We start from the raw sequence: 27056 nt of genomic DNA, 5'->3' as shown, positions 1-27056 counted from the left end.
CAAAACATTTTATAGCTCAAGTAAAATACTATAATCACAATCAGAGTTTGTAGAATAAGTGAAGAACCAATCGACCAACTACATATGAAATACTGACATAATTCAGGGACAGGCTGAGTCAATTATTTATTGGAGAGCTAGCTACAAATATATGCATGCATGTATACATTGTGAGATTAGATTGCTGTTGGACATTATGGAAATACATTTTGGGAAGAGTAATGAGTCTGCTGTGCTATATGCTGCATGTACAAAGCAGAAACAACAAGCACTGTATATGTTCAGTCACGGTGGTGGTAGATTATATACTGAGGTCATAAAACAGCTGGCCACGTAAATTGGTTTGCATACTTCCCCTCACAGGAAATCATCAAATCAGATTAAAAGATAACATGCAAGATTCATACAAACAATACACATTTTGCCAGAGACTGTATGCAAACCAACTGGGGATAATTTCCATGATTAGAAGACTATTGCTCAACAAGACTGGCATTCAAATTCACACATTGAGATGAGGTAAATATTTTATCAATTTCCTCCCTTACAGTGACATGAAACCAGTGCCCGTGTTACTGTTGACGTTAACCTTGTTAACATGCTGTATGTGGTCAACGTATAATGACTTATCCATAAACTAAATGGAATGTAGCACATTCCACATAAATGAACCATTCTGTAACTTGCTCTCAGTCATAAAATCCCATGGTCAAAGCAGCTGAAAAATTATGTGAACTACTTAAGAGCACTTGTAAAGAACAGGAAGGCCTGCACACTATTTATGCTCCCAATTCAACGCTTTAAGGGCCTTCATTTCATTACAAGTTTTCTTTATTAGCCCAGCACCTACGTTTTTAATGATGTGCGTATCAATAATAATAATTTGTCAAATACAAAGGAACAAATTATTCAGGTCTACCAATACAAAATATACTCATAGGCCTACACTAAAATAAGTCAGGAAGTTGTGCGTGTTTCTTGACAGTATAAATAATTACCAATCATCACGGGAGTGGCATAGTAGTCAGCAAACTAAACAAGTTTAGTATTCACAATGCTCTTAGGTATTTTTCCTGAAGGCTTGCTCTAGTGCTGTGTCCACTTGATGCTCTTCAGATCAATTCCTTCTTGCACCATCTCCCACAAGGGGCTGAAGAGAAAAAGTTGGACAACAATGAATACATTAACCTGTAACAGTGCATTGATACTATTGCAAATTAAAAGGCTATTATTATAGTATTTCATTAGATCATCAACACTATTGTGTACAGAAAATATTAAGATTTCTAGCCACCAGTAAATTCCTAGTTAAGTGACATTCAGCATGTACATTTTGGGGTGGTTTCCTGGACACAGATTAAGCCTAGTCCTAGACTAAAAAGCACTTTCAAATGAGATTCTCCATTGAGCTTGCTTTGTAGTCCAGGACTAGACTTAATCTGTGCCTCTATGTATGCTATTCTATTATTTTTCTCTCACCTCATCTCTCTCAGGCGTTTGACCTGCTGAATGCACTTGTCCGCTGTATAGTCCACTTCTGCCTCTGTGCTAAATCGGCCGATTCCAAATCTTCAGGTAATTTGGAGTAACAACATACAAACAGACTAGGTAAAACACCAAAATAATACAATTCAGCTGTAAAATGTTATTCTTGACCCTGCTCTTTTGTAATTAGGAATGATAAAAAGGAACATTTACATCTTTCAAATCCCACGATCATCCATTTGAACTTCTTGAGTTGTGTTCCTAACTGTTACTCACCTGATTGAGGAGTGGGCCAGGTCCTCATCCGTTCCAATAGCTCTCAGGACATATGAAGGCTCCAATGAAGCAGAAGTGCAGGCACTGCAGGAAGATGGCATCATCAACGTACAGTATTTTCATTTGGATCCAACTCAATAGCTGTTAATCTATTTATTTATTTTATATATAAAATAATCTAATAGCTCTGTATTTGCTACTGACCTGCCAGATGATAGAGCGACATCCTTCAGGGCCATCAACAGACTCTCTCCCTCCACGTAGGCAAAGGATAAATTAATGCATCCTGTGTCAGACCAAAAACATTCAAGTTAATAATAGAGAATCAACATTTAAGGGATTCTACTCTGATCTGTCAACTGACTAGAGTATTTGTAAGTCGCTCTGGATAAGAGCGTCTGCTAAATGACGAAAATGTAATGTAAATGTAGAGTACAATCCACCAACTATTAAGTGCTCCACTTTATCTGTAGGCATATACAACATACTATTGCTCTAATGTGATTATGATAATGTACAGCACAGTCCCTGATTAACTCATAAGGAATAAAGGGATTTACTTAATTAACAGATTACCAGCCAATTACATCTAGATGGTTCTTGTGAAAAATATGAATTCTACTTCCACCCACTTATATGCCTGTCTCTATTATTATGTCCACAAATCCCCTGCTCTGCGCTTCACCTGGGTATCTTTGCTCTGGATCACCATTCATCACAACATCAGGGATCTCTGACATAATTTTATGCACAAGGCGGTTTGCCAACATTGACACCCGGCTGTGATCATACTGGAAAGAAGAGAAGATCAACAAGTTTAAAAAATATATATACATGAACTTTCTTTCACTACAAAGAATACACTACTACTACAGTAAATACTTATAATTTTCCCATCAACAGAACATGCAGCAAATAAGATATGATGGAACCTTTCATATAATGCGGTGGGGATTGGTCAGAAAAAAGAAGATTATCAGTTTGCTGTGCAAGCCTCTACATTCTTTGACTGTTTTTTATACAAACAAACAAACAGTTTAAAATCCTGTCTCTTGAACTCAAGCTAAATTGGAAAAAAAACAAGTAAAAACAAACAGAAGCAAGCATCGATGAACAACATCCTGTGTAGGTTTGTTTCAGACAGTAATGAGAGTTGTCTACCTCTAGCTCCTGCTGGGCTATATCACAGGCTGCTCCCAGTCCCACAGCCAGAGGAGTGGGCACTGTCCCTGAGCGAAGCCCCCTCTCCTGGCCTCCACCGTTCTGCAGTGGCTCCATTCGAACCCGGGGCCGGCGCCGCACATACAGAGCCCCAACCCCTGTCAAATCACAAACATACTCAATTGCTGGCACAGTCCTCACATAAACACCAACAATTAAAGGAGTTAAATATGTGGGTGGACACAAGAGTTCACTCAATGTAGTAGCCAGGCTTGGGGTCAATTCCACTTCAATTCAGGAAGTAAACTGACATTTCAATTCCATTTTCTCTCCTTGCTTTCAGTGAGGAAAATAGGAATTTCAGTGTTCTTCCTAACTAAAGATGGAATTGACAACAACACTGATAGTATCTGATATACAACAATGTAGATTAAAGTGTACACAATGTACCTTTGGGACCATATATTTTGTGCCCGCTGATGGACATCAGGTCTACCTTCCAGTCAGATACATTGATGGGGATTTTTCCCACAGCTTGAGCTGCATCAGTGTGGAAGAACACGTTCCTTGACCGGCAGATTCGACCTGGAGAAGTGTGTGTGAAAATAATAGCAGATGAATAAAGACAAAACAAAATGTATTTATTTCACAGTGGATGTACTTCTGAATCTATTTAGGCTAAAAGGTTACCTATGTCTTCGACAGGCTGCCTCACACCAATCTCATTGTTCACGGTCATCACAGACACCAAACTAGTGTCTGGACGAATTGTTTCCTCCAGTAGCTATAAAAAAATAGCAACATTTTTATATCAGCATATGAGGTATTCAAGACATACAAACATATTGAAGAAATAGCCCATGAGAACTTACTATCAAATTATTTGAACAATTTATCTTATTCTTGGTACAAGAACGCAGTAGTGGATTTATACAATGGGGCACATGTTTAGATAAAACAACCAAACAATTGAGCTTGCCTCTAGGTCAACCAGGCCATTAGTCTTCACAGGAAGATAGGTTATGTCAAAGCCCTCTGCCTCCAAGACTCGACAGGAGTCCAGCACACACTTATGCTCTGTCTGAGTGGTGATAACGTGCTTCTTCTTGGATTTGTAAAATCGGGCCACACCCTAGAAACAAAAACAACCACTCAGTTCCTTTTCCTCTCAATTGTTAGCATGTATCCTCATTTACAAATAAATTACACAACAGAACAGTTGATTGACCTTAGCTCATTCTTATGTCTTAATCTTTCCATCAGCTGGCAGTTCTTGGCATGTATTATTCACCCTCCCAAATCCCTTGCCCTTAATCTGACTGCTAAAGCGGTAAAATACAGACTTACTTTGATTGACATATTATTAGATTCAGTGGCACCACTTGTGAACACGATCTCACGAGGATCTGCAGCAATCAGGTCTGCAACTTGCTGTAAGGATAAATCAAATTAAGATGTTAGCCTTATCATCGAATGACATGATGCAATAGCTAGTCAATTAACTGCAAATGAATTACCTTTCTAGCTTTTTCCATTGCACTTTCACTTTCCCAGCCATATGCATGTGTTCTGGAGTGAGGGTTACCATAATAATTCACTTGATAGGGAAGCATTGCATCCAGAACTCTTGGATCCTAGAGTCATGAGATAAAACATATTGAGTTGAAGATTATGTGGTGGTTGCAGTTCTCAAAGATGACCCATTGAAACGAATTAATAAGATCCAATGTTTTACAGATTTGACATGCCGCCAGTTTGGTATAATTATCGTGGGAGAGGCTAGAGGCTGGTAGCTAACGTTTGAGAGCCACATACCATTGGTGTTGTTGCTTGAAAATCCATGTACAGAGGTCGCAGCTCATCTTTCTCCAGCTCCCTACTTTTGATAAATTCTGTAAAAACATAATATTGTGTCATTTGGGTCCAGAAAACATACACATTTATCTGTGAATTAATTGGCAAACCTCTCATATGCATTCAGGGCATCAATACACTGTCACACGGATGTAATGTAACGGCATAAAAGTTAGGGAACTGGCTACAGCAGGGATGCCGCGTTTAAACCAACTGGGAACTCGGAAAAATACGATATTCAGGTCGGAAAGTCTGAGCTCTACAGAGAGTTCCGGAGTTGGATGACCGTTCAAATCGATTTTTCCCAGTCGGAGCTCGCTTTTTTCCAAGTTCCCAGTTCTTTTAAACGCGGTATTATCTAACTAACTTGCTGCGTCATCGAATGAGTATCATTAGCTAGTTAGCTAACTAGCTAGCTAGATGATAAGTAACTAATAAAACATTGTGTAAAAAAGGCGAATAACCTAACTTACCTCTCTCAACAGCATTCACAGCACTTTGAACATAGTTCATTCGGTGGCTTGGGAACCCTCGCATGGATCCCAGAAGCTTCGTCGTAACAGTCTTGCTCAACATCTTCACAGTTGGGTAATGTTTAGCTAACCTTCACCAGTGACAAACAGGATTCGCAGCGAGGAAAATAAGCTTGCAGATCTCTGAGTATGTATGCCTGGTTTTGTGAGACCCTGGTATAACAATGTATTCGATTAACAGGCTTGTTTAATAAGACGCGTCAAATCCTTGTCGACACAGTCATCATGTGAGGCATCACCAAAATGGCAGTGAGAGAGTTATATTAACCTGAGCCGCGGTGCACCGGTCTATGACCAGTGACGGGATTGGGCAAAAGCGGCGAGGGAGGAGCACCATTCTCAAATCGAACAGTAACCTGCGCCGCTTGGTCATGTTGTCAACAAGGCAGCATTGTGCAACGTCCAGAAACATACATCTCTTTTCCATAAACTATATGTTCGAATTTTCAGACGTGTTTTCATTGGGAAGGCAAAGCAATCACTTTCATACTCATTACCATACTATGGAACGCCATTTGGGTCTTTGCGTGTCTAAAAAGATACACGTCAAATAACACTATTTCACTCGTCAAATAAGCTTTTAATTTGACACGTCAAATAATACAATTATATTATAGAATGTTGTGTGTGCTGAGTTTGCATGTGCAAGCCTAGCGCCACCACTACGATCAGTAGCACTGTCAAAGCTGTTAAAAAATAAAGTCTGCAAAGAAGCACACACCGGCCACCAACGATGTGTTTACAATAGCGCGTTGGTAATAATGCATAATTTTTTCGACGGAATGGGAAAACGTCTGTGTGAGCATTTGGAATAAGATCAGGATCCCCTGTAGCTCAGTTGGTAGAGCATCGCGCTTGCAACGCCAGGGTTGTGGGTTCGTTTCCCACGGGGGGCCAACATGACAATGTATGCACTCACTAACTGTAAGTCGCTCTGGATAAGAGCGTCTGCTAAATGACTAAAATGTCAAATCAAAGGAGCAGGATAATTTTTTTTTGCAAATATCTTTGATACAGATGTTATTAGCAACTTCTGGCGTAGCTAGCTAGCTTTAGCATGGTAACGTTACCTAGTTAGCACCAATGCAACTAACGTTAGCCTGAAAACAATGACCAATAGAAACTGCAGTCATGTTCAATATTCTTAGCAATGATTTAGGAATCCATGTGAGTGTAACCGGTGTGAATTGGCTAGCTAGTTAGCGGTGCGCGCTAGTAGCGTTTCAATCGGTGACGTCACTCCCTCTGAGACCTTGAAGTTGTTGTTTCCCTTGCTCTGCAACGGCGGCGACTTTTGTGGAGCCACGGGTAAAGGTGCTTCGAGGGTGACTGTTGTCGATGTGTGCAGAGGAGGGTCCCTGGTTCAAGCCCAGGTAGGGGCGAGGAGAGGGACGGAAGCAAAACTGTTACATGAGTAAGTATTAGCTAGGTAGCCACTTGAACTTGAAATTGAACTTCAGTTCATGAAAATAACTAGCTAGCCAGCTATTTAACCCTGTTACCCAAAGCTAACGTGAAAAGCAGCCAGCAAACTTAATCTGGCTGGTGAGGCTTGACCAGACCGTGTCATGTGTTATGTGTGAAAATAGCCACAATAAGGATTAGCCACAATAGTGGAATTTGTGGTTTGCCTTCAAAATAAAAGTACCTTTTTGAAAGTGACGCAGAAGGTTACAATTGGTGAAATCATGCAATATTTAGGCTAGATAATGTTAAACAAGGTTGGAATGTGGAGCAATAAAATGGGGTATCAGTCTACTCGGAGACACCCACAGATCACAACTGTGAAGAGTTCATGCAAATTGTAGCTCTTATCACAGGACTGTGACTGTGAAATCACCTCCCCAGTCAGCCTATTACATTTACATTTTAGTCATTTAGCAGATGCTCTTATCCAGAGCAATTTACAGTTAGTGAGTGCATACATTATTTTTGTATTTTTCATACTGGCCCCCAGTGGGAATCAAACCCACAACCCTGGCGTTGCAAATGCCATGCTCTACCAACTGAGCTACATCCCTGCGGGCCATTACCTCCCCTACCCTGGATGACGCTGGGCCAATTGTGTGCCGCCCCATGGGTCTCCCGGACGCGGCCGGCTACGACAGAGCCTGAATGTATTGTGTGTATTGACATTCATATTGCACTGTACAACCTTACCTTAGGATTGGGGATCAATTAAATAGGGTGTCAGTCTACTCAGTACCAAGAGCTTTTTTCCCAACGTCCTCCACAGAGTTATCAGACTCCAAAACATCCGGGTTGTATTGTTTTTCCTCTGGAATAGTGTTCAATACACATAGTAAGGTGACTGGTACAATACATGTGGCTCAATTCACAGTGGTTTCCACAATAAGAGCTACCACGCTAATGTTCTGTGGGTGTCACTGAGTAGACTGATACCCCATGTCATTGATCCATAATCCATAGGTAAGGCTGTACAGTGAAATAAGTATGCCCCCATTGCAATTCTAAAGTCTAATACATCCACAGTGTGATTTCAACAGATTTTTGTCAAATTAAGAAATTATTTTATTTTGTTGAATTTATATAACAAAAATCCAACCTCGTTTAGCATGGTCCATGGCATAATTCCACTATTTGTATTAATTTGCATCACTGTCAATGACATACTTTTATTTTGAAGGCTATCCGCAAATTCCACTATTGTGGCTAATGCTTATTGTGGCTAGCTTCACATAGGTGGGTCCGACCACCATTAAAAAAAAAATGGGTATTTTAGATGATGACACCTAGATAGATACCTAGCTAACTATAGCTACTGAAACAGATTATGTCGTTTTGCTATGTTTTTGGGGAAGAACATTGTTTGCATCCATCAGCTAACGTTAGCTAGCTTTTTTTTATGACCAGCACTGTCCAGAACTTGGGGACGGGCAGGTGCGCGAGACAACTTTACCAGCATCATAGCATATCGATGTGTCCTAGTGACATATGAAATACGAGTGATGGTGTAATCAATGTGTAATAACTATATAAAACATGTATGAACGTGTTAAATTGTTATGTGAAGTGCAGTCATATTCAGGTCCTGATTGGTCAACAAGATTATTTGACACGTCAAATAGTGTTATTTGACGTGTATCTTTTTTGACACGCAAAGACCCAAACGGCATTCCATACCAATAACCTTGTTTGGCGTGTCAAATAACACTAGACACTAGTGGAATTTGCAGTTCGCCTTCAAAATAAAAGTCTAATTGAAGGTGATGCAAATTAATAAAAATAGTGCCATAATGGAATAGATCAATATAAATTCAACAAAACACAATAATTTGTTAATTTGACAAGAAATCTGTTGAAATCACACTGTGGATGTATTAGACTTTAGAATTACATTGGGGGCATACTTATTTCACTGTACAGCCTTACCTATGGATTGTGGATCAATGACATGGGGTATCAGTCTACTCAATGACACCCACAGAACATTAGCGTCGTAACTCTTATTGCGGGACTTTGAAACCACTGTGCCACATTTACCCCATTTTTGATACCCCATTTCATTGCAACCTTATTATCTAGTCTAAATAAGGCATGATGTTTGGCATGTGCAACCAGAGGGGAAAATCTGTAGACCACCTTTACTCCACACACAGAGACGCATACAAAGCTCTCCCTCGCCCTCCATTTGGCAAATCTGACCATAATTCTATCCTTCTGATTCCTGCTTACAAGCAAAAACTAAAGCAGGAAGTACCAGTGACTCGCTCAATACGGAAGTGGTCAGATGATGCGGATGCTACGCTACAGGACTGTTTTGCTAGCACAGACTGGAATATGTTCCCGGATTCATCCAATGGCATTGAGGAGTTATACCACCTCAGTCACCGGCTTCATCAATAAGTGCATCGACGATGTCGTCCCCACAGTGACTGTACGTACATATCCCAACCAGAAGCCATGGATTACAGGCAACATCCGCACCGAGCTAAAGGCTAGAGCTGCCGCTTTCAAGGAGCGGGACACTAATCCGGACGCTTATAAGAAATCGTGCTCAGACGAACCATCAAACAGGCAAAGCGTCAATACAGGACTAAGATTGAATCCTACTACACCGGCTCTGACGCTCGTCGGATGTGGCAGGGCTTGCAAACTATTACGGACTACAAAGGGAAACCCAGCCGTGAGCTGCCCAGTGACGCGAGCCTACCAGAACAGCTAAATGCCTTATATGTTCGCTTCGAGGCAAGCAACACTGAAGCATGCATGAGAGCACCAGCTGTTCTGGACAACTGTGTGATCACGCTCTCTGTAGCCGATGTGAGCAAGACCTTTAAACAGGTCAACTTTCACAAGGTCGCAGGCCAGACGGATTACCAGGACGTGTTCTCGGCGCATGCGTGGACCAACTGGCATGTGTTTTCACTTACATTTTCAACCTCTCCCTGACCGAGTCTGTAATATCTACATGTTTCAACTAGACCACCATAGTCCCTGTGCCCAAGAAAGCGAAGGTAACCTGCCTAAATGACTACTGCCCCATAGCACTCACGTCTGTAGCCATGAAGTGCTTTGAAAGGCTGGTCATGGGTCATATCAACACCATCATCCCGGAAACCCTAGACCCACTCCAATTTGCATACCACCCCAACAGATCCACAGATTATGCAATCTCAATCGCACTCCACACTGCCCTTTCCCATCTGGACAAAAGGAACACCAATGTGAGAATGCTGTTCATTGACTACAGCTCAGCATTCAACACCATAGTGCCCACAAAGCTCATCACTAAGCTAAAGATCCTGGGACTAAACACCTCCCTCTGCAACTGGATCCTGGACTTCCTGACGTGCCGCCCCCAGGTGGTAAGGGTAGGTAACAACACATCTGCCACGCTGATCCTCAACACGGGGGCCCCTCAGGGGTGTGTGCTTAGTCCCCTCCTGTACTCCCTGTTCACCCATGACTGCGTGGCCAAGCATGACTCCAACACCATCATTAAGTTTCCTGACAACAAAGATGAGACAGCATATAGGGAGGAGGTCAGAGATCTGTCAGTGTGGTGCCAGGACAAAAACCTCTCCCTCAACGTGAGGAAGAAAAAGGAGCTGATCGTGGACAACAGTAAAAGGAGGGCCGAACATGCCCCCATTCACATCAACACCCCAAAAAATGGTAATAGACTGTTCTCTCTGCTACCGCACGGCAAGCGGTACCGGAGCGCCAAGTCTTGGTCCAAAAGGCTCCTTAACAGCTTCTATCCCCAAGCCATAAGACTGCGGAACAATTAATCAAATGGCCACCCGGACTATTTACGTTGACACTGCTGCTTCTCGCTGTTTATTATCTATGCATAGTGACTTTACCTCAACCTACATGTATAAATTACCTCGACTAACCTGTATCCCCGCACATTGACTCGGTACCGGTACCCCCTGTATGTAGCCTCGTTATTGTTATTTTATTGTGTTACTTTTTATTAAATGTTTTACTTTAGTTTATTTAGTAAATATTTTCTTAACTCTGTTTCTTGAACTGCATTGTTGGTTAAGGGCTTGTAAGTCAGCATTTCACTGTAAGGTCTACACCTGTTGTATTCGGCACATGTGACAAATAATATTTGATTTGATTCCACCAATAGTAACCATTTGTGTCACTTTCAAAGAGGGACTTTTATTTTTAAGGCGAACCGCAAATTCCACTATTGTGGCTAATCCTTATTGTGGCTACCTTCGCAACACATAACCCGGTCCGGTCAAGCCTCACTGAAGCTAGCTGGCTGCTTATAACGTTAGCTTTGGGCAACAGGGTTTAGTAGCTGGCTAGCTAGTTATTTTCATGAACTGAAGTTCGATTTCCATTGGAAAACAACAAGTGGATACGTAGCTACTAGCGCGCACCGCTAACTAGCTAGCCAATTCACACCGGTTACACTCACATGGATTCCTAAATCATTGCTAACAATATTGAAAATGACTGCAGTTTCTACTGGTCATTGTTTTCAGGCTGCTTGCATTGGTGCTAGCTAGGACGGTACCACGCTAAAGCTAGCTAGCTACCCCAGAAGTTTCTAATAACATCTGTATCAACGATATTTTCAAACATTTTTGATCCTGCGCTTATTTCAAATGCTCACACAGACGTTTTTGGTCGAACAAATAATGCCTTATTACCAACGCGATATTGTGTGAACTTTGTTATTTTTTTAAAACAGTTTTGACAGTGCTACTGATCGTAGTGGTGGCGCTTTGCTTGCACGTGCAAACAACATTATATAATATAATTGTGTTATTTGACGTGTCAAATGAAAAGCTTATTTAACGGGTAAATCGTTTTTTTTTTTTTTTTACATGCAAAGACCCAAACGGCGTTCCATACTCCACGTGCTTAAAATTGTGTTATTTGACGTGTCAAATGAAAAGCTTATTTAACGGGTAAATCGTTTTTTTTTTTTTTTTACATGCAAAGACCCAAACGGCGTTCCATACTCCACGTGCTTAATTTAGCCTAGGCTACATCACATGAGACGCACTGTAGGCAGTCCGGTTTCAAAACGAATGCAATCACTTTTCACCCGGTTGTAAACTCCTTCCGCTGGAGTAACCCGGGCCAGATAATCGAATCCCCTCGATGTTGTTTACACAACAAGAGGGAGAGGCTATACGGACACGCCTGGTGCCCAAAATGTATGACGTAGCAAGAGTTGAGTCACAGATATTTCACCGGATGTATAAATGTGAAGCATCCGCTTGGTGGTTCCACTCACTAGCAAAATGCTAGTGAGAGAAAGCCCAGTGTCTGACACTGGGAGAAGATGGAACGAGATGGATTTTGGCGGACATTCTGCTAATTTTCTAATCGATTAAACATTTGATCTCAATACAGTTTTCTGTTCCCTAAACGAAAATCTGTTACGAACAGAGTGGACAAAGGTTTGTAGACTTTACCCTTTGACAAAGTTTTTTTGTTGTTGTTGTTGTTGTTTAGGAGTGCAAAGGCACATTTAGTTATTGCACACACGCACTTCAAAAGAGTAGGCGTTCCCTAACGGAAATATGGATATATATGCTAGAACGCGCCAATAGGATCTCGCCACCTGGTGCTTGGCTCTGCCCACCTCCTTGCTTGTTCTGCCCACTATGACTCATTTGTTCCCGTTTGAAACAACAGGCTGTGGTCTATCTTGGTTTAGTTATAAAAACTATTTGGTTGAGTGGTCCAGGTTCCAGGGACATCACCGGATAGAAAATCCAATATGGCTGGCAACGCATTTTTTATTTTTTATTTATTAATGCAATATATGGACATGTGTGTGATGTCTGAATTCAGTAGCTTTACTCTCATGGTCCTAACTATTTGGTTAAGTTTTTTGCATTTAGCTTGTGACAGAGCTGTCAAGACAAAATGGAAATGGGTAAAGATACAGTAGTTAGATGGCTTAATAGATATCTACTTATTGAAATTGCAACAATAATATATATATATTTTTAATTGAATAAAAAAGTAAATCTGAATGCGATGCTCACCTAGCTAGCTAGCTTGGTTAGCTAACGTTAGCTAGCTAGCTATGTTTAGCTAGCTACAAATAGCTAGATAGATGGGTAATGGCACATATTTAAGGTGTTAAACAGGGGAAAGAGTGTTAGAAGTGGTTTTATTTTATATACAGTACCAGTCAAAAGTTTGGACACACCTACTCATTCAAGGGTTTTTCTTTCTTTTTACTATTTTTTATATTGTAGAAACTATGAAATAAGACATATGAAATCATGTAGTAACCAAAAAAGTGTTAAACAAATCAAAATATATTGTAATGAAACAGGCAGGGAGCAGGTCTCGAACCCTCAACCTTCTAGGCCGAAGTCCAGCACGCCATCGACTGTGCCCCAAAAGCATGCTCGCGTGGCAGAGTTGATATCCGCGCTTATAAACCCAGGGTCGTTACACAACTCCCTCCTTTCAAAGTGCGCGTCCTCGCGCTAGCTTACAAATCAACGTCTTACATGAACGCGCTCAACGGCCAAGCACACGCATGTTCGTGGATGCAAGGTCCTATCACTTCCGACACCAATGCAATGAAACAGGCAGGGAGCAGGTCTCGAACCCTCAACCTTCTAACCCGCCATCGACTGTGCCCCAAAAGCATGCTGTGCCCCAAAAGATGTCCGCGCTTATAAACCCAGGGTCGTTACAATATTTTACATTTGATATTCTTCAAATAGCCACCCTTTGCCTTGATGACATCTTTGCACACTGTTGGCATTCTCTCAACCAGCTTCACTTGGAATGCTTTTCCAACAGTCTTGAAGGGGTTCCCACATATTCTGAGCACTTGTTGGCTGCTTTTCCTTTATTCTGCGGTCCGACTCCTCCCAAACCATCTCAAGCACCCCCACAACATAACACCATATTATCTTATGTGTCTCTCTGTCAAGTTGGTCTAGCAATTAATAATATCATCTCTATTCATTACATTTGGCCTTCTACTATCTTCAATGTGTACATTGTCATCCACCTGAACTCAACCCTGATGCTGTCCTCTATTGATCTTTATTGAAGCTGGGTTGTGTTCATTAGAGCAGGGTTTCCCAAACTCATATTTTTTTTGTTGCGCAAGCACTACACAGCTGATTCTAATAACCAACTCATCATCAAGCTTTGATTATTTGAATCAGCTGTGTAGTGCTAGGGCAAAAAACATAATGTGCACACAGGGTGGGCCCCAGGACTAACTTTGGGAAGCCCTGCATTAGAGCACACACAATTACAAAAAAACGAAAAAATCAAAACAAGCATTTGATATTGCACAAGTTCAGATAGTATTCTACCTCCTGTTTCACTGTTTTTTTTAACGTGTTGTTCCTTCTGAACATTACCCTGTCCTTCATTGACTTCTCTGTCCGTCTCTGTAGTGGGCCTTTTGTTGTTATTGTTGTATTGACGATGTTGTCTTCTGTTCTTATTTCCCCCAGTGGCCTGACTGTGTTGGGCCGGGCTGTGATGTGATGTGGTGGGGTCTCTGGGTACTGGTCTAGGCAAAGAGGCAGCGGCAGGAGGAGCCAGGAGGAACCTGGAGTGGCTGTGGGTGTAGAGGTGGTGCCCGTGCCAGGCCAAGCCCGGGGCCTGGGGGCCGGAGAGTGTATCTACGCTATCTAGCAGCAGTACCGCTCTGCTCTGCCCTCCCTACAGACACTGGTAGGAGGCAGCCTCAGCAATGGCAATGGACCCAGGAACAGGTGAGGAATGGATGAGGGGAGCCGACACACAGAGAGATACACACACACGGACGTGGTACAGTAGTGTAATACAACAAGCAGGCTTAACATCCGCTCCCCAAACACACACACATACTTTACTTATTTACAAAAGGCTCATTCCATGGGAAATGAAATGTGTAGGCCTATTTGATCGAACTCCCTTTTGATAACATTTTTGAAGTTGACTGTCAGTCTGCAACTACCATAAGACGGTCATATCTGGATGTTAAGCCTGTCCAGACAGTATCCCTAGCCGCGTCCTCAGAGCATGTGCAGACCAGCTGGCTGGAGTGTTTACGGACATATTCAATCTCTCCCTATCCCAGTCTGCTGTCCCCATTTGCTTCAAGATGTCCACCATTGTTCCTGTACCCAAGAAAGCAAAGGTAACTGAACTAAATGGCTATCGCCCCGTAGCACTCACCTGTCATCATGAAGTGCTTTGAGAGGTTAGTTAAGGATCATACCTTACCTGACACACTAGAGCCACTTCAATTTCCATACCGCCCCAATAGATCCACAGACGATGCAATCGGCATCACACTGCACACTGCCCTGTCCCACCTGGACAAGAGGAGTACCTATGTAAGAAGCTGTTCATTGACTATAGCTCAGCCTTCAACACCATAGTACCCTCTAAGCTCATCATTAAGCTCGGGGCCCTGGGTCTGAACCCCGCCCTGTGCAACTGGGTCCTGGACTTCCTGATGGGCCGCCCCCAGGGGGTGAAGGTAGGAAACAACACCTCCACTTTCCTGATCCTCAACACAGGGGCCCCACAAGGGTGCATGCTCAGCCAACGAGACAGCCTACAGGGAGGAGGTGAGGGCCCTGGCGGAGTAGTGCCAGGAAAATAACCTCTCACTCAACGTCAACAAAACAAAGGAGCCGATCGTGGACTTCAGGAAACAGCAGAGGGAGCACCCTTCTATCCACATCGACGGGACCGCAGTGGAGAAGGTGGAAAAATTCTAGATCCTCGGTGTACTCATCACTGACAATCTGAAATGGTCCACCCACACAGACAGTGTTGTGAAGAAGGCGCAACAGTGCCTCTTCAACCTCAGGAGGCTGAAGAAATTTGGCTTGGCCCCTAAGACCCTCACAAACCTTTACAGATGCACAATTGAGTGCATCCTGTCGGCTGTAAGCAACTGCACCGCCCGCAACCGCAAGGCTCTCCAGATGGTGGTGCGGTCTTCCCAACGCATCACCGGGGGCACACTGCCTGCCCTCCAGGACACATACAGCACCCGATGTCACAGGAAGGCCAAAAAGATCATCAAGGACATCAACCACCCGAGCCACGGCCTGTTCACCCCGCTACCATCCAGAAGGCGAGGTCAGTACAGGTGCATCAAAGCTGGGACCGAGAGACTGAAAAACAGCTTCTATCTCAAGACCATCAGACTGTTAAATAGCCATCACTAGCCGGCTACTACCCGGTTACTCAACCCTGCACCATAGAGGCTGCTGCCCCACATACATAGACATGGAATCACTGGTCACTTAAATAATTTACATTTACATTTTAGTCATTTAGCAGACGCTCTTATCCAGAGCGACTTACAGGAGCAATTAGGGTTAAGTGCCTTGCTCAAGGGCACATTAACGTCATTTAGCAGACGCTCTTAGCCAGAGCGACTCACAAATTGGTGCGTTCACCCTATAGCCAGTGGGATAACCACTTTACAATTTGGGGGTTAGAAGGATTACTTTATCCTATCCCAGGTATTCCTTAAAGAGGTGGGGTTTCAAATGTCTCCGGAAGGTGGTGAGTGACTCCTCTGTCCTGGCGTCGTGAGGGGAGCTTGTTCCACCATTGGGGTGCCAGAGCAGCGAACAGTTTTGACTGGGCTGAGCGGGAGCTATGCTTCCGCAGAGGAAGGGAGCCAGCAGGCCAGAGGTGGATGAACGCAATGCCCTCGTTTGGGTGTAGGGACTGATCAGAGCCTGAAGGTACAGAGGTGCCGTTCCCCTCACTGCTCCATAGGCAAGCACCATGGTCTTGTAGCGGATGCGAGCTTCAACTGGAAGCCAGTGGAGTGTGCGGAGGAGGGGGGGGTGACGTGAGAGAACTTGGGAAGGTTGAACACCAGACGGGCTGCGGCATTCTGGATGAGTTGTAGGGGTTTAATGGCACAGGCAGGGAGGCCAGCCAACAGCGAGTTGCAGTAGTCCAGACGGGAGATGACAAGTGCCTGGATTAGGACCTGTGCCGCTTCCTGTGTAAGGCAGGGTCGTACTCTCCGAATGTTGTAGAGCATGAACCTGCAGGAGCGGGTCACCGCCTTGATGTTGGCGGAGAACGACAGGGTGTTGTCCAGGGTCACGCCTAGGCTCTTCGCACTCTGGGAGGAGGACACAGCGGAGTTGTCAACCGTGATGGCGAGATCATGGAACGGGCAGTCCTTCCCCGGGAGGAAGAGCAGCTCCGTCTTGCCAGGGTTCAGCTTGAGGTGGTGATCCGTCATCCATACTGATATGTCTGCCAGACATGCAGAGATGCGATTCGCCACCTGGTTATCAGAAGGGGGAAAGGAGAAGATTAGTTGTGTATCGTCAGCGTAGCAATGATAGGAAAGGCCATGTGAGGATATGACAGAGCCAAGTGACTTGGTGTATAGGGAGAAAAGGAGAGGGCCTAGAACTGAGCCCTGGGGACACCAGTGGTGAGAGCACGTGGTGCGGAGACAGCTTCTCGCCACGCCACTTGGTAGGAGCGACCGGTCAGGTAGGACGCAATCCAGGAGTGAGCCGCGCCGGAGATGCCCAGCTCGGAGAGGGTGGAGAGGAGGATCTGATGGTTCACAGTATCAAAGGCAGCAGACAGGTCTAGAAGGACAAGAGCAGAGGAGAGAGAGTTAGCTTTAGCAGTGCGGAGAGTCTCCGTGACACAGAGAAGAGCAGTCTCAGTTGAATGACCAGTCCTGAAACCTGATTGGTTTGGATCAAGAAGGTCATTCTGAGAGAGATAGCAAGAGAGTTGGCTAAAGACGGCACGCTCAATAGTTTTGGAAAGAAAAGAAAGAAGGGATACTGGTCTGTAGTTGTTGACATCAGTGGGGGTCGAGTGTTGGTTTTTTGAGAAGGGGGAGCAACTCTCGCTCTCTTGAAGACGGAAGGGACATGGCCAGCGGTCAAGGATGAGTTGATCAGCGAGGTGAGGTAGGGGAGAAGGTCACCGGAGATGGTCTGGAGAAGGGAGGAGGGGATGGGGTCAAGCGGGCAGGTTGTTGGGCGGCCTGCAGTCACAAGTCGCAGGATTTTATCTGGAGAGAGAGGGGAGAAAGAAGTCAAAGCATAGGGTAGGGCAGTGTGAGCAGGACCAGCAGTGTCATTAGACTTAACAAACGAGGATCGGATGTCGTCAACCTTCTTTTTCAAAGTGGTTGACGAAGTCATCCACAGAGAGAGAGGAGGGGGGGGGGGGAGGATTCAGGAGGGAGGAAAATGTGGCAAAGAGCTTCCTAGGGTTAGAGGCAGATGCTTGGAATTTAGAGTGGTAGAAGGTGGCCTTAGCAGCAGAAACAGATGAAGAAAATGTAGAGAGGAGGGAGTGAAAAGATGCCAGGTCGGCAGGGAGTTTAGTTTTCTTCCATTTCCGCTCCGCTGCCCGGAGCTCTGTTCTGTGAGCTCGCAATGAGTCATCAAGCCACGGAGCTGGAGGGGAGGACCGAGCCGGCCGGGAGGATAGGGGACACAGAGAGTCAAAGGATGCAGAAAGGGAGGAGAGGAGGGTTGAGGAGGCAGAATCAGGAGATTGGAGGGAGAAGGATTGAGCAGAGGGAAGAGATGATAGGATGGAAGAGGAGAGAGTAGTGGGAGAGAGAGAGCGAAGGTTGCGGCGGCGCATTACCATCTGTGTAGGGGCAGAGTGAGTAGTGTGGGAGGAGAGCGAGAGAGAAAAGGAAACAAAGTAGTGGTCGGAGACATGGAGGGGAGTTGCAGTGAGATTAGTAGAGGAGCAGCATCTAGTGAAGATGAGGTCAAGCGTATTGCCTGCCTTGTGAGTAGGGGGACGGTGAGAGGGTGAGGTCAAAAGAGGAAAGGAGTGGAAAGAAGGAGGCAGAGAGAAATGAGTCAAATGTGGACATAGGGAGGTTGAAATCCCCCAAAACTGTGAGGGGTGAGCCATCCTCAGGGAAGGAACTTATCAAGGCGTCAAGCTCATTGATGAACTCTCCAAGGGAACCTGGAGGGCGATAGATGACAAGGATATTAAGCTTAAATGGGCTAGTGACTGTGACAGCATGGAATTCAAATGAGGAGATAGACAGATGGGTTAGGGGAAAATTTTTTAATGTCCACTTGGGAGAGATGAGGATTCCTGTACCACCACCCCTCTTACCAGATGCTCTCGGGGTATGCGAGAACACATGGTCAGACGAGGAGAGAGCAGTAGGAGTAGCAGTGTTTTCAGTGGTGATCCATGTTTCCGTCAGCGCCAGGAAGTCGAGGGACTGGAGGTTGGCATAGGCTGGGATGAAGTCAGCTTTGTTGGCAGCAGAATGGCAGTTCCAGAGGCTGCCTGCGACCTGGAACTCCACGTGGGTGGTGCGTGCAGGGACCACCAGGTTAGAGAGGCAGCAGCCACGCGGTGTGGTGCGTTTGTGTAGCCTGTGCAGAGAGGAGAGAACAGGGATAGGCAGAGGCATAGTTGACAGGCTGTAGCAAATGGCTACAAAAATGCAGAGGAGATCGGAATGAAATGAGCTAAGCATCTGGGAGAGGAGAGAGGCAGGGCCTCCCTCACCAAAAACTTCTACCTCAGAAACTAAAATTGTTTCACTGAACCACCCGAACAAAAACTCTCCCAACTTCCACCTTTAGAAATCAGAATTGTTGTGAACCACAGCGGTTCAATGTTTAAAGGAATAGACTCAACCCACTTTATTCAGCTAGCTAACTATGACACCATAGCTAACTAGCAAGCTAGCATCCAATAACAATAACACACCGTTTAGCACCAACACTTGGTCACAACAAACCACCAATAGTGTGATAACACACTAAACAGATCATTCGTGTCTGTGTCAAGTTCCTTTCATGACGCAGCAATGATTAGACGTTGGCTAGCTAGGACAAGTATATTGTATTTAGCTACTACCGTACAGTTAGCTGGTCGTGTTGGGTAGCTAGCAATGGCCACTGTGTTGACTTTGTTTGAAGAACGGCTAGCTAGCTAGCTTCGTGCTACACCCGGCACACAATGGCTATTGTGTTGACTCTGACTCTGTTCGAAAAAACGGCTAGGTAGCTCGCTTCGTGCTACAGCCGGCACGGCCGAAGACACTGCCAAGACACACCAATAGTGTGATAACACACTAAACAGATCATTCGTGTCTGTGTCAAGTTCCTTTCATGACGCAGCAATGATTAAACGTTGGCTAGCTAGGACAAGTATATTGTAGTTAGCTACTACAGTACAGTTAGCTGGTCGTGTTGGGTAGCTAGCAATGGCCACTGTGTTGACTTTGTTTGAAGAACGGCTAGCTAGCTAGCTTCGTGCTACACCCGGCACACAATGGCTACTGTGTTGACTCTGACTCTGTTCGAAAAACGGCTAGTTAGCTCGCTTCGTGCTACAGCCGGCACGGCCGAAGACACTGCCAAGACACAGTAACTACCCACAACAACCCAAGATGCCTAGCTATGACGCCGTAGCTAACTAGCAAGCTAGCATCCATTAACACACAATTTAGCACCAATACTTGGTTACAACAAACTGCCAAGAGTGTGTTAGCACACTAAACAGATAATTCAAGTCCGTGTCTAGTTCCTTTCATAACGCATAACGCAGCAAAAAATTAAACGTTGGCTAGCAGCACATTAACATTGGAAACAGCTCTCCAGCGTTGCTAATCGTTACCAGTAGCTACCCGCTAGCTAGCTAGCCTCGTGCTTCGATACTAACCTACAATTACCTACGGAAACCTACAATAACAACAATACTAACCTATAATAAATACAATACCTAACTACAGCTAACTATCTACCTACGATCTAATACATGGTTAAGCTTTACTCAACACCATATGAGAAGCTTACCTCCTGCTTACCCTGGAACACTAGTCCCTTTAATAATACTTACATACTGCTTTACTCATTTTATATGAATGTACTGTATTCTATTCTACTGTATTTTAGTCAATGCCACTCCGACATTGCTCGTCCTAATTTCTTAATTCCATTCTTTTACTTTTAGATTTGTGTGTATTGTTGTGAACTGTTAGATACTGCTGCACTGTTGGAGCTAGGAACACAAGCATTTCGCTACACCCACAATAACATCTGCTAAATATGTGTATGTGACCAATTAAAATGTGATATCTTCTTCCTTCCCATCCTGACTGTGATTGACATGTTAGTCATTTAGCAGACGCTCTTATCCAGAGCGACTTACAGGAGCAATTAGGCGTAAGTGCCTTGCTCAAGGGAACATATGCAGATTTTTCACTTTGCCGACCAGGGGATTCGAACTAGCGACCCTTCGGTTACTGGCACAACGCTCTGTAAGATACCTGCTTTTTAATATTCTCTCCCATCTTCTCTAACATAGTAGAGGTTAGGTTAGTCAGATAAATCATTGATGTGACTGAGGGGAAGTAGAGATTATTTAACTTGTCTGAAATATTTCCCCTGAGAGGTAAGAACGTATGGCAACACAGATCGGAGGAGAGATATCTTCCACTGTTCTGTTCTCGCCACAACATGCTCTTCCGCACACTCGCTGTCTCTCACACACACACTCTCACACACATTCCTCGCTGCTGCAGAACTTAGCCTGAGTCCCAGTCTGTTTGTGCCATCATGCCAACTCTTTGTCACTCATGGTGATGCCAAATGTTTGGCTTGACAATGTGACAGCAATGGAGTTGGTAAGAGCAGAAATCTATGACCATGCTACCAGTGGTGGAAAAAGTACTCAATTGTCATACTTGAGTAAAAGTAAAGATACCTTAATAGAAAATGACTCAAGTAAAAGTGAAAGTCATCCAGTAAAATACTACTTGAGTAAAAGTCTAAAAGTATTTGGTTTTAAATATACTGAAGTATTAAAAGTAAATGGAATTGCTAAAATGTACTTAAGTATCAAAAGTAAAAGTATAAACCATTTCAAATTCCTTATATTAAGCAAACCAGACAGCACAATTTTCTTTGTTTAATTTATTGGCGGATAGCCAGGGGCACATTCCAACACTCAGACATAATTTACAAATGAAGCATTTGTGTTTAGTGATTCCGCCAGATCAGAGGCAGTACGGATGACCAGGGATGTTCTCTTGATAAGTGTGTGAATTGGACCATTTTCCTGTCAAAATGTAACGAGTAATTTTGGGTGTCAGGGAAAATGTATGGAGTAAAAAGTACATTATTGTCTTTAGGAATGTAGTGAAGTAAAACTAAAAGTTGGGAAAAATAGAAATAGTACAGTAAAGTACAGATACCCCAAAAAACTACTTGTGTAGTACTTTAAAGTATTTTTACTTAAGTACTTTACACCACTGCATGCTACAGACACCTAGGCTTATTCCTGTAGCCAACTCACACTAACCCAACTACCTGTATCTCCTTCTCCGTCTAGGTCTCTCGGCACCGCCACTCTCATCATGCCGGAACCTGTCCGTTACTCCCGGATCCCTGACCTCCCATTGGACAGCAGCCTACTGTTTGAGTTCCTGCTCTTCCTCTGCCTGTTGGTGGTGCTGTTCATTCAGTACATCAACATCTAAAATACTGTGTGGTTGTACCCTTACAGTCATCCTCCAAGTCTCTGGTGGGTTTTAGTACAGACACACACACACATACATTAATATCTACAGGACCGTGTGGTGGTAACCCTATAGACATCCAGCGGCCTCAACGTCTCTGGTTAATAGTAATATAGGAGACACAGACACGTGCACGCAGTCGCACACAGCTACTTGCTGCCTCTACACATTCCTTCAGTGTGTTAATGTTGTCTCATCTCTCTGCAGAACTTCCATCTGATGGACTACCACCTCACTGTGATGCTGGCCAGGAGACTGGTGTGGACTATAATGTCACGGGTACTAAACCTTCTATCTATCGCTATATCTCTATCTCTCTTTATCTATCTATCTGTCACGAGTGTTAGTGTAATGTGGTGGGTCGAAGTCAGGCACAGGACACAGAACTCAATGAAAACGTACTTTACTAGCAAGTAAATACCTCCACACAGGGAGGAGCAAACCCGCTCACCAAACGACACACGAAACGAAATAACAGACGCGCACAAAACACAATGGGAGCCACCGGGTTAAATAGGGAAGGAGTAATTACACGATGGGAAACAGGTGTGAAACGATCAGACAACAACAGGTAGAACATAGAAACATAGAACATAGATCGACAGTAGCTAGTATTCCGGTGACGACGAACGCCGAAGCCTGCCCGAGCAAGGAGGAAGGGCAGCCTCAGCAGAATCCGTGACACTATCGCTAGGGGCCAGGAGAATGGTTATTACATTAGAAATGAAAAAGCTATTATGTTATTGGCAGCTATTACATTATGGACTAGTCATAAATGGGCCTAAGATTGTCCACTCCTGGTTAGGCCTGGGAATTGCCAGGGACTTCACAATGCAAAATTATCATGATACTTAGGTGCCGATACGATATGTATTGCGGTTCTCATGATTCTATATGTATTGCGATTCGATACTGTGATTTTATTGCGATTAAATAAATAAATAAATACAAATAATATTGTGATATTGTCAAAATGATACAATAAAAAAATCATATCCCAATATATGTAACTGTATCGATTGTTTTCCACCCCATTACTACTCCTGGTTTAACTATGTCCATCCAGTCTTCAGTCTTTTAGTCCCCTGTAGCTCAGTTGGTAGAGCATGGCGCTTGCAACGCCAGGGTTGTGGGTTCGTTTCCCACGGGGGGCCAGTATGAAAAATGTATGCACTCACTAACTGTAAGTCGCTCTGGATAAGAGCGTCTGCTAAATGACTAAAATGTAAATGTTTTACATCTTGTTTAACTGGCAGTATTCGTCTATAATTATATTGACATTTCACATGTTCCTCTCTCTCCACCCTGTTTCTCGACGATATCTTCGACGCAGGTACGGTAGTCCTCCACCCTCAGATGAGAGGGCTCCCGAGTGGCGCAGTGGTCTAAGGCACTGCATCTCAGTGCTTGAGGCGTCACTACAGACCCCCTGGTTCAATGCCAGGCTGTATCACAACCAGCCGTGATTGGGAGTCCCATAGGGCGGCGCACAATTGGCCCAGCGTCGTCCGGGTTTGGCCGGTGTAGGCCGTCATTGTAAATAAGAATTTGTTCTTAACTGACTTGCCTAGTAAAATAAATACAAAATTGTTTACGTGTCCCTGTGGTGTTTTTTTTAGCTATAGTCCACCTGATAGAGAAGGACCCAAGGATACACTACACATGTGACCAGGCTCTTCAGCACCCCTGGGACAGTGCATGGGCATGCATGCACACACACACATATTCTTGTGCCCCCAACAGAGCCCTCATGTCTCTCTCCCTCCCCCAGGATTGCTGGAGACACAGCCCCGGATAAGAACATCCATGAGTCTGTCAACGCCCAGATCAAGAAGAACTTTGCCAAGAGCAAATGGATGGTGGGTTACTCTTACTGCACTCTCCTGCTATCAACTATTATAACTTAATGTCACATTTTGTGAGCTTTATGGTGCAAAATCACATTTTACATTAAGGTTCCCTTTACAAAGGGTTTATAATTAGTTTATTAATGGCTAATGTGTGTAATGTGTTTGGTCCTGCAGCAAGCGTTTAATGCCACAGCGGTGGTCCGTCAGAAAGCGTCTCCAGCTAGGGACCAGTCAGGAGGCTCCTAGCCAGACCACCCTACCCAGCCCCTGCAGAAGACACCTGCTGCTGGCTGAGGAGGAACACACAGGTCAGTGGCTCACAGCACGACCCATTAGGATGACATGTAAGTGGAATAGCAAAATAAGTGTCTCATTTACTAAAACTATGATAGTTCTCACTAAAACTAGTAAAGTTTTAGTAAAGAGCTTTGATTTCCAAGATCACAGTGTGTCTAGTCCTGAACACTTCCTGTCTCTCTATTTCAGAGTCTCCAGTTGAGAGGGGCTGCTTCCAGAGTGCTGACCGGCAGGGCAGAACGAGCCCCCTGGCTGTACCTACCGCCGCCATCCAACCAGCTGCATCTGGAGTGCGGCCAACCAGCCGAGAGAAACTCCCCAGTCTGGCCCGGAACACAGAGTTGTTGTTCCAGCGCCCCACCACCAGATGGGGCAGGCATGTTAAGAATCCAGGGTGGGAAGGAGGAAAGAGGGACTCGATGATGCAATTGCCAATGGAGATGGTCACTTGACCTAGCTTGGGGTGAGAGTGGAGGATGAGCTGAGAGAGGAAAGAAGAAGAGGAGAGCTGAATGAGCAGTGTCGTACATACCCAGTGTATTCTTGAGTGATATTATTTTGGGAGTAGGACAGAGCTTGGACAGTGTTTTTACTCATGCTTTGTAAAAATGTATTTCTGTATATGTATTTTTTTTTTTAAATCATCATTATCCTTCCCCTTGACAACATATAGAGGATTGATCCACTGATGTTACCTGCATGACCAGAGGACAGGCAGACAAGACAAGATTAGATAAGACAGGTCCTCATGCATGTTGACTGGTAACAGGTGTTTTTATAGCATGAGGAGTCTACTGCAGAACTATGTGTATGTGGTACCACCCCATTGTGGAATCGTTTCTGTACAGCAGATATTGTAGCACGAGAGATGGACTTACATGCAGAGCCGTTCCTCGAAAAACTAAGAATAGGTCTCAGTTAACCCACAGTTTTACTCCTTGATGTTTAAACCACATTCTAACCTGAAAGGGCAATAAGATCCTGTTGATGAAGACTCTTTGGGGGAGAGTTTCAACCTGGCTTTGAACTGGTCAAAACTTAATCCATTTAAATTATAAAAACCATGGAAGAGCAGGGAATAGATGTGTGCTAATACAAAGCCAAATGTGGATATGTTCTTAACCATGTAGATACAACCAACTAGCATTCCCCTTTGGATCACCCTTCCATGGATCTTTTCTTCATTCATATTGGGGTTGTTTTTTCAAGCCATTGTATGTGTACAGAGAGAACTTGAATGAAAGAATGTAAATAATAATCCAATCGTCTCATCTCACTTCATCATTACATCGTCAATCTCGCTCTCACCATAAGGTCACTTTTAATTGTTGATACTTTTCATAACCTATTGCACATACAAAAGTGGGATTTTATGTTAGTCACTCAAGACTACTCATTTTTTAAAATGTTTTTGCACCACCCTATTTTTCCCATTACTCTGTTTAAATGTCCATCATCTACGAGAAACAGCTTGACCTGGCAACCTTTGGGGTCTAATATGTTGAGAAAAGTGGTAATGAAAAGTCTGACATGGAATATATACCCTCACCTGTGATCTGTGTAAGAGGCGATATCTAGTGAGAAATTGTCAGTTGTAACCCATTTGGCTGAGGCTTTCAGCCATCTGTCGAAATATTACAAGTCATATGAGCTTAAAAATTGTTAATTAACAACCTTTGGGGCCTAAGATGTTGAGAAAAGTGTCTTTGAAGAGTTTGACATGGAATTTCATACTTAACCCTAACCATATTTCTGGTTTACATCCCAAAATATATTGTGTTCATTGTTTTCATAGCCTTTTTATGTGATGAGAATAAGGACAGGTGTCACATGATGGATTGAACATGTTTAGAGAATTTGACATAGTGGTTCTCAACTGGACTTTTTTGACACATGCTATACATCATGAGAAAAATGCAGTTTAAAGCCATTCACCTTTGGATAAAAGTGTTCTATATCAGTCTAGAAGGTTTTCATTGTAATCAATTAGGGAGTTATTCAGATTCGCCAATATCCCCCTTTCTGAGAAAGGTTGGTTGAACCTCGCAAAGGTCTATGAAGGAACACGTTTTTTTTTTTCATGCTATTTTGACTGTCAGGGATTCAACAGTCTTGGCTTCATAAAATGTGTTTATTTTAATCCGTTACTTTTTCATACTGTGTATGAACTGTTCTCACACACACACACACACACATACACAAACACACACATAACGCACACATTCACGCACACACACACACTTGTTTATGGGGACCCACCTTTCCCATGGTCCTATCAATGAAATGTCATTTTCTATGTAGAAGACATCTGACTTCAGATTTGTTCATAGGATCATATAGATATAACATATCTGTAAATACACACACACACACACACACACACACACACACACACACACAATATTTGATATCATTCTCCTCACTCTTACTCTTGAGGGCAAGTTAAACCTGAAAAACAAACACATATTGTCCACTGACAACAACAAAAAACTGACTGAAAGTTGCCTGTTCTTTAGGCCAATCTATTGGTAAACATTTTTAAAAGTGTATTTTTCCATATACAGTGCATTCGGAAAGTATTCAGACCCATGGACTTTTTCCACA

The 27056-nt window shown here is 43.7% G+C and overlaps 2 protein-coding genes across 5 annotated transcripts; one reads left to right on the top strand and one right to left on the bottom strand.

Annotated features, from left to right (window-relative positions):
- Window positions 1–109: 109 nt before the first annotated feature.
- On the bottom strand, window positions 110–5577 carry nfs1 (NFS1 cysteine desulfurase). The gene is made up of 13 exons (XM_045223958.1): window positions 5250–5577; window positions 4738–4814; window positions 4440–4556; window positions 4270–4353; window positions 3902–4054; window positions 3613–3706; window positions 3373–3507; window positions 2923–3080; window positions 2447–2552; window positions 1966–2047; window positions 1762–1845; window positions 1480–1569; window positions 110–1150 (listed from the first exon to the last, which is right to left on the bottom strand). Exons 1-13 carry the CDS (start codon window positions 5350–5352, stop codon window positions 1087–1089), a joined length of 1347 nt encoding a protein of 448 aa, XP_045079893.1. The 5' UTR covers window positions 5353–5577; the 3' UTR covers window positions 110–1086.
- Window positions 5578–6691: 1114 nt separating this feature from the next.
- Window positions 6692–26599, top strand: LOC123492053. 4 transcript variants are annotated; one of them, XM_045223955.1, is made up of 8 exons: window positions 6692–6723; window positions 14246–14509; window positions 14857–14916; window positions 22119–22310; window positions 22513–22584; window positions 24077–24164; window positions 24330–24463; window positions 24642–26599. In XM_045223955.1, exons 2-8 carry the CDS (start codon window positions 14488–14490, stop codon window positions 24902–24904), a joined length of 831 nt encoding a protein of 276 aa, XP_045079890.1. In that variant the 5' UTR covers window positions 6692–6723; window positions 14246–14487; the 3' UTR covers window positions 24905–26599. The 4 variants fall into 4 exon arrangements, with proteins under 4 accessions (XP_045079890.1, XP_045079889.1, XP_045079892.1 ...); XM_045223954.1 differs by lacking the exon at window positions 6692–6723 and adding an exon at window positions 12164–12205; XM_045223956.1 differs by lacking the exon at window positions 6692–6723 and adding an exon at window positions 12487–12687.
- Window positions 26600–27056: the final 457 nt, after the last annotated feature.

The sequence above is a fragment of the Coregonus clupeaformis genome, chromosome 12 (genome assembly GCF_020615455.1).
Source record: "Coregonus clupeaformis isolate EN_2021a chromosome 12, ASM2061545v1, whole genome shotgun sequence".
Classification (NCBI taxonomy): domain Eukaryota; kingdom Metazoa; phylum Chordata; class Actinopteri; order Salmoniformes; family Salmonidae; genus Coregonus; species Coregonus clupeaformis.
The sequence above is the reverse complement of the archived record's forward strand: the minus strand, read 5'-3'. Positions and strand labels throughout refer to the sequence as shown.

What these genes read in the sequence shown, in the direction of transcription:
- nfs1 (XM_045223958.1), bottom strand. Translation starts at nt 5,352, where the DNA reads ATGTTGAGCAAGACTGTTACGACGAAGCTTCTGGGATCCATGCGAGGG. An exon ending in GTCGCTCTATCATCTGGCAG is followed by an intron (nt 1,846 to 1,965) that starts GTCAGTAGCAAA and finishes ATCTTCCTGCAG; the next exon opens with TGCCTGCACTTCTGCTTCAT. An exon ending in AAACGCCTGAGAGAGATGAG is followed by an intron (nt 1,151 to 1,479) that starts GTGAGAGAAAAA and finishes TTTTCTCTTCAG; the next exon opens with CCCCTTGTGGGAGATGGTGC.
- LOC123492053 (XM_045223955.1), top strand. Translation starts at nt 14,488, where the DNA reads ATGGCAATGGACCCAGGAACAG. An exon ending in GGCAATGGACCCAGGAACAG is followed by an intron (nt 14,510 to 14,856) that starts GTGAGGAATGGA and finishes TCCCTATCCCAG; the next exon opens with TCTGCTGTCCCCATTTGCTT. An exon ending in CTGTACCCAAGAAAGCAAAG is followed by an intron (nt 14,917 to 22,118) that starts GTAACTGAACTA and finishes TTCTCCGTCTAG; the next exon opens with GTCTCTCGGCACCGCCACTC.